At 35.8% G+C, this 7,500-nt stretch overlaps 1 protein-coding gene across 2 annotated transcripts in view; it reads right to left on the reverse strand.

Annotated features, from left to right (window-relative positions):
* Positions 1-4,445: 4,445 nt before the first annotated feature.
* The window catches only part of LOC137622907 (uncharacterized), an 18,931-nt gene continuing 15,876 nt past the window's right edge, over positions 4,446-7,500 (reverse strand). Inside the window, exons 8-9 of one of the 2 annotated variants that reach the window (XM_068353456.1) lie at positions 6,978-7,073; positions 4,446-5,102 (exon numbers count right to left, since the gene is read on the reverse strand). In XM_068353456.1, the coding sequence (XP_068209557.1) occupies positions 5,097-5,102; positions 6,978-7,073 (102 nt within the window). In that variant the 3' untranslated portion in view covers positions 4,446-5,096. Of the gene's footprint in view, positions 5,103-6,977; positions 7,107-7,500 lie in introns of both variants that reach the window. The other variant, XM_068353455.1, reaches the window with a different exon arrangement.

The following is a 7,500-nucleotide window of genomic DNA, read 5'->3' on the forward strand; positions in this document are numbered from 1 at the left end:
CATTTGGACTCGAGTTAGAATAGCAATCGGGGGCTTCTCGAAGTTAAAGCCTATTTGTTTCTCTTACTTCCCATGTAAATACGAAATACATATCATGTATGCATAGGAAAAGAGATTCTATGAAATTACCAAGAATTCATTTCGGCTTTTTGTTAGAAGTTTTGTATATTGGTAATTTTGAAAATGAATTTGTCGATAATAAGGCTAAAGATATTTGCATGGAATGCAAATTTGCTTCCATTTCGTCTTGAGACCAAATCTACGTTGAAGCAGAGACCTGGTTTTCATAATGGTCATTCAAGAACTCACCCGAAAACCCCTTTCTGAGAAAACGTCTTTTGTTTTTGTTTTTCTCCTTCAAAATAAAAGCAGCACAACAATGAATAGGCCAAGTATACACAAGATATCTCTCTATTCAGATGAAAGACATTATTCATTCAGTGGAAGGGGTGTCCTCCCTCTGTTAAGGGTGTTCTCCCTGTTAGGGGTAGACCGGTTCTCTCTGTGGTATGGGGTGTAAGATTACTACCACCTTTTAGTCGTAGAAAGCGACTGAAAGGACAGCTGCTGCCTTATAAACATCCTTTTAGCAAAAGACTAGGCCTACTGCAAATAACTGTTGTGGTGGTCTGTTGGTAACGTCCTTGCTTGGTTATTTCCAGATTGGGGTTCAAGTCTCGCTCCAACTTGTTAGTTCCTTCAATCGCTGAAACCTCACTATCCTTGTGAACTAAGGATGAGGGTTTTTGGGGAGCCTAAAGGTCTATCTCCTGGGTCATCAGCAGCCATTGCCTGGCCCTCTCTGGTCCCAGCCTGGATGGAGAGGGGCTTAGCCGCTGATCATATGTGTATATGGTCAGTCTCTGGGGCAGTGTCCTGCTTGATAGGGTAATGTCAGTTTCCTTTGGCTCTGCCATTCATGAGGGGCCTTTAAACCTTTCAACTGCTGACAGCAAGGAAGATCATGGCAGGTACGTGGAATATCGGTATTCTAACGGGAAGATTGAGGGAGATAGTGAATGTGACGGAGAGGAGAAAGATAGAATAGAAGGAAGGAAATTGAACTAGAGAAATGGGGAAATGGGTATAATCTGTATTGAAGCCGGTCACGAGAACAAAGAAATGGAGTTGGGGTTATAATAGGTAATAATTTGAAAGAAAAGGTGGTAGAAGTAAAGAGAATGAAGGATAGACGTTTGAAGATTCCAATGATGATAGGTAATTGAATAGTAAATACTGTATGATTTTAGCATATGCCGCTCAGATGGGTTGTCAAAAAAAAAAAAAATCTAGACAAGAGTTTGAGGCAGATATTAGACAAAACAATGAAAGAGGAGGAGAAGCTAATCATACTCGTAGGGGCATGCAGGACTAGAAGATAAAGAATGAATATGAGGGGGCTCATGCAGGACATGGGTTTGGCATTAGTAATGAAGATAAAGACTATAGATTACATACATGATAATTCAAAACTGTGAACCATCGTTCACAGTTGTGAATTATCATGTATGAACACCAGTTTTCAGAAGTTGGATAAGCACCTGATAACCTGTGAAAGTGGAGGAGTGGAAATCCAAATACATTACATCATGATTAGAGGAGTTGACAAAAACAGTGTGAAGAACTCTAAAGGGATTTTTGGGGAAGTGGTGGATTTTACAATGAGAGGTAGAAAACCCAAGAAGAGAAAGAGATCTATAAATAATATTTTGGACTTTAAAGGAGAAAAGGGTGAGCAGTGTAGGGAGATTGCGGGAGAGGGAGACAACTGGAAAGTTTTAACTTCAGATTGGACAGGGTAACTGAGTGGAAACTATCTGGGTGAGTATGAAACAAATATGTAGAGAAAACAAAGGAATTAGTGGGAAGAACCAGCTAATATGGTGTGTTGAAAGGAGGAATGTGGTGGTGGGACAGAGATTGGCAAGAGTCAGTTTAAAGCAAATGAAAAGCATTCAAGGACTGGAAAGTAAGGCATAGAAAGGGAGCAGAGGAACGGTAAAGAGAAAAAGAAAAAGACGCTATGAAGCAAGTAGTTATAGTTATTGTATGAGTGGATGAGCAATTGAATGAAAGACTTGTAACAGGGAAAGTAGAAAATTATATCTATAAGATTTCAAACTTGAAGAAAAGGCAAAGACAAGATTTGGAATAAATGTCAGTTTAAATGTTTAAAGGTCGCTCATGAATGGCAGAGGCAAGGGACAGTGACATTGCCATAGCAAGCAGGACAATGCCCTAGAGACTGACCATATAGTATATGATCAGTGCCCAAGCCTCCTCTCCACCCAAGCTAGAACCAGGGAGGGCCAGTCAGTGGCTGCTGATGACTCAGCAGATAGACCTATAGGCTCCCCCAAACCCCCCAACCTTAGCTCACAAGGATGGTAAGGTTGCAGACACCAATGGCTCTAACGAGTTTGAGCGGGACTCGAACTCCCGATTGATGGAAAAATGTTCCATAGTGATGAAGACATCAAGGGGTTTATGGCGAAAATATTTTAAACTACAATTGAACACTGAAACTGAGAGAGGAGCTTGGAGAAGCATAAATGGTGGAGGGGCCAGTAATTGAGATATGGAATACAAAAGCGAAGTGGCCATTTAGTGAAAGGAAAAAAGGTAAAGCAGCAGGTCCATCAGAATTTCAGATATTAGCTGCACGGGGATGGGTGAAGAGTCTGGATTTATTAAGTGCGATATGGGAAGATGAAATAATGCCTAAAGACTGGGAAGAGTCTAATGGTATCTATATTTAAACAGAAATGTAAATCATAAACTGTTGTAACTTCATTGGAATTATACTAACAGAGCATGGATTGACAGTTTTTGAGAGGGCACAAGAAAAGACATTGAGAGAGATTGTAAAGATTGAGAAACAGCAGTATGGATTCATGAAGGGGAGAGGGATTGTGGATGACATGTTTATAGTAAGTCAGCTACAAGAAAAATGGGTAGAGGGATGCCTGAAGCTCATATTATGTGCTCTTGTAGATCTAGAGAAGGCTTATGATAGAAAACCAAGAGAAGTGGTGTTTTTGCTGTCATGCATCATAACAATCGAAGATGAGTTTTCTAACTTTAGTTTTATTTGACTAATAAGTTTGGCGTTACACTATGTGCTAGTATCTATCTGTCAACCAAAAGCAGATTGCAATTTTCTTGAAATATGATAATTTAACAGTTACCGTGAACTCTCACAGTCAAGGTATTGATGGCTGACAAATCGTCGCTAAAAGGCGACTTTCTGGTCAAGTGAAAAGGAAGAAGAAAGTATTGCTTTTATGTAGTAGGTTGGACACGGCACCAGCCACCCATTGAGATACTACCACTAGAGAGTTATGGGGTCCTTTGACTGGACAGACAGTACTGCATTAGATTCTTCTCTCTGATAACGGTTCATTTTCCATTTTCCTACACATACAACGAATAGTCTGTCTGACAACTCTGAGATTACTAAAAAATCTTCTTTGCTCACGGGGTTAACTACTGCACTGTAATTGGCCAGTGGCTACTTTCCTCCTAGCAAGGGTAGAAGAGACTCTTTAACTATGGTAAGCAGCTCTTCTAGGAGGACACTCGAAAATCAAACCATTGTTCTCTAGTCTTGGGTAGTGCCATTGCCTCTGTACCATGGCCTTCCAATGTCTTGGGTTAGAGTTCTCTTACTTAAGGGTACACTCAGGCAAACTATTCTATTCAATCATATCTTTGTTCTTCTTGTTTTGTTTAAGTTTTTATATTGTATATAGGAAATATTTATTTCAATGTTACTGTATGTAAAATATTTGATTTTTCCTTGTTTCCTTTCCTCACTGGCTATTTTCCCTGTTGGAGCCCTTGGGCTTATAGCATCCTCCTTTCTAACTAGTGTTGTAGCTTAGCAATAATAATAATAATAATAATAATAATAATAATTAGCCATCGCGGAAATTATTGGTAGCGATTCTCGGTTGACGTTCGGCCGATATTAGTTAAGTGTAGAGCGGTGTTTCCTTTCCAGGTGCTATTTCCCTCTTAGTTAATGCTGCTATATATATATATATATATATATGTATAAATATATATTTATATATATATATATTTATATATATATATATATATATATATTTACATATATATATACATATATATATAAATATATATATATATATATATATATATATAAATATATATATATATATATATATACATATATGTATATATATACATATATATATATATATATATATATATACTGTATATGTCTGTGTGAGTGATTACTATGTTAATTTTTCATAGAGTGCAACTCGATCACGCACTATTTGGGGGTACTATCAGTCGAGATAAACACGTTGGCTCATGTTTGGTAAGTTGTGCAACAGTAGGCTACCGGTTTACCTCAGACTGATTCTCCTATAACCAAGTGAATAGAGGAAAAAGACTCAATAAGGGAAAACTCAGGAAAAGCTGCAATAAGGTTTATTGTCTTCTTAATCGAGTTTTCAATAAAATTGATTCTGCATCTATCTACCAAATATTAGTGAGACAGTTTGTTTACGAATATCTTATGCGGGACTCACTATAGCGGAAAATGTGTCGACACATAAGATAGTCTGTAAAAACATTACTATAAAGGTCATCTATTCTCTGGTGTGATGAATTTGTACCGCTCGTACATTGACTTTTTATCTTATCATCCGTTCTTCCCTGCACTGTTAATAGACGAATATGTGTTATGCTAGCTCATGCCTTATCATGTTTGAATTTTTGTGACGTTCTTCCTCGCAAGTCGCAGTATATAAACTCGATGATTGTTTAATGAAATTCAGTTGCATTCAGATAGCCTCTCAATTACAACCTAACTGCTCGCTCGCTTTGGTGCCAGCGGTGCGAAAAGGTTTGCATTTGTTGCTGAGGTCAGAATCACTTGAGATAGACTGTCACGGCAGAAGATTCTTTCCTGGGTTGATTATCAGTGCTTCAGGAGTTGACTGTCACTCATCCAGTAATAAACTAAAAGTTCTGTTTTAGAGAATCCAATGAATCTTGAAACGTCTTATGGAGGTCCGGTCATCTTCAGAGAGAAGAGGCTAGAGAACATTCTCCATAGATTCTTATTCCTGAAATAGAAAGAAAAGGAATTAATATACTTACAGAAGATCCTCAACTTGCAAACGTTCGACTTACAAACATTTGGAGTAACAAAACGAATCCAAAGTTCATAATGAAATATTATAATAAACAATATATAATTCAAAGGAATAAGTAAGATGACATTTGCAATATGAAACAGGACTATTTGGTGACTATTACAGCTGAAAATCGTAGGCCTGTGAGTTATGTGAAGCCTAGGCCTAAATATAACAAAATTTGGCTGACAATCATCTTCTTGGAACCTGATAAGTTTGTAGCTTACGAACTTTTTGTATCATCATATCTACTATCAATAATACTATCACTGTTTTTACTGTTATCAAAATGTTATAATTCTTTAAACTGATTCCAACAGGTTTTTTCTATTTTTTTTTTTTTTTTTTTTTTTTTTTTTATCTCCAGGTGTTCTTTCTTGCAGATCTCGTTTAACCTATTAACACTGTTGCCATAAGTGAGACATTATATGTCTTAGCGTTTGATTTGTATTTTTAAACTAAAGAAAATTCAGGTAAGAGAATCAAAGTAACTAAAAAAAGAAAAAGCTAAATCTGATGCCATATATATATTTGAGAAGACTTGTGACTTTTGAAGACATAAAAATATCTTATATTACGATGTCTCCTCTACTTTGCCTTGTTAGAAACTATCATATTTTCACAGTTATTATTATTATTATTATTATTATTATTATTATTATTATTATTATTATTATTATTATTATTATTATTATTACAATCTAAGCTAGTTGGAAAAGCATGATGCTATAAGCCCAAGGGCCCCTACAAGGAAAAATAACCCAGTGAGGAAATGAACTAAAGAAATAAAAAACTATAAGATTAGTAATGAACAAATGAAGTAAGATATCTTAAGAATTTTAACAACATTACAATAGATCTTACATATACAAACTATAAAAATTTTCAAAATAAAACAAGAGGAAGAGAAATAATGTAATGAGATATAGGTAACTGTTGAAAGCAATGTTCTAAAATGAAGAGATGGCAGTGTTATCGTATTAAATATTCGACTTGACCCAAAGTAGGAAAAGTTAGTGTTCTTACCTGTACATAAACAACAGTGTTTGAGAAGAAAAGTTAGTGTTCTTACCTGTACGTAGACAGCAGTATTTGAGAAGAAAAGTTAGTGTTCTTACCTGTACATAAACAGTAGTGTTTGAGAAGAATAGTTAGTGTGCTTACCTGTACGAAGACAGCAGTATTTGAGAAGAAAAGTTAGTGTTCTTACCTGTACGAAGACAGCAGTATTTGAGAAGAAAAGTTAGTGTTCTTCCCTGTACGTAGACAGCAGTATTTGAGAAGTAAAGTTAGTGTTCTTACCTGTACGTAAACAGCAGTGTTTGAAAGAAAAAATTGTGTTCTTACCTGTACGAAGACAGCAGTATTTGAGAAGAAAAGTTAGTGTTCTTACCTGTACGAAGACAGCAGTATTTGAGAAGTAAAGTTAGTGTTCTTACCTGTACGTAGACAGCAGTATTTGAGAAGAAAAGTTAGTGTTCTTACCTGTACGTAGACAGCAGTATTTGAGAAGAAAAGTTAGTGTTCTTACCTGTACATAAACAACAGTGTTTGAGAAGAAAAGTTAGTGTTCTTACCTGTACGTAGACAGCAGTATTTGAGAAGAAAAGTTAGTGTTCTTACCTGTACGAAGACAGCAGTATTTGAGAAGTAAAGTTAGTGTTCTTACCTGTACGTAGACAGCAGTATTTGAGAAGAAAAGTTAGTGTTCTTCCCTGTACGTAGACAACAGTATTTGAGAAGAAAAGTTAGTGTTCTTACCTGTACGTAAACAGCAGTGTTTGAAAGAAAAGATTGTGTTCTTACCTGTACGTAAAGAGCAGTGTTTACACGATCATGCAGATTTGCATAAGCTGTACTCCATACCAAGCAAGTGTAATGGGTAGTTTCAGACGCACTTGTCTGGCGAATCATTAGGTCACCACCTGGCATTGTCTGCAAATTAACACAATCATTGAAACAGCCACCAAAACAGTCATAGGCAATACTTAAAAGAAAATATATTTTCTCTTCATTCCAGTTCGGAAACGTTTTTTTATGTTCTCGTTATTCTAAACTTTGGAAAAGGAGTTATTATTATTATTATTATTATTATTATTATTATTATTATTATTATTATTATTATTATTATTATTATTATTATTGTTGTTGTTGTTGTTGTTGTTGTTAGCTAAGCTACAACTCTATTTCGAAAGCAAAGATGCTATAATCCCAAGGGCTCCAACAGGGGAAAATATCGTTGTTTGTGGAGAAAGGAAATAGGGAAATAAATAAACGATATGAGAAATAATGAACAATTGAATAAAATCTTTTAAAAACAGTTACAGCA

The sequence above is a fragment of the Palaemon carinicauda genome, chromosome 30 (assembly GCF_036898095.1).
Source record: "Palaemon carinicauda isolate YSFRI2023 chromosome 30, ASM3689809v2, whole genome shotgun sequence".
In the NCBI taxonomy this organism is placed as follows: Eukaryota; Metazoa; Arthropoda; class Malacostraca; order Decapoda; family Palaemonidae; genus Palaemon; species Palaemon carinicauda.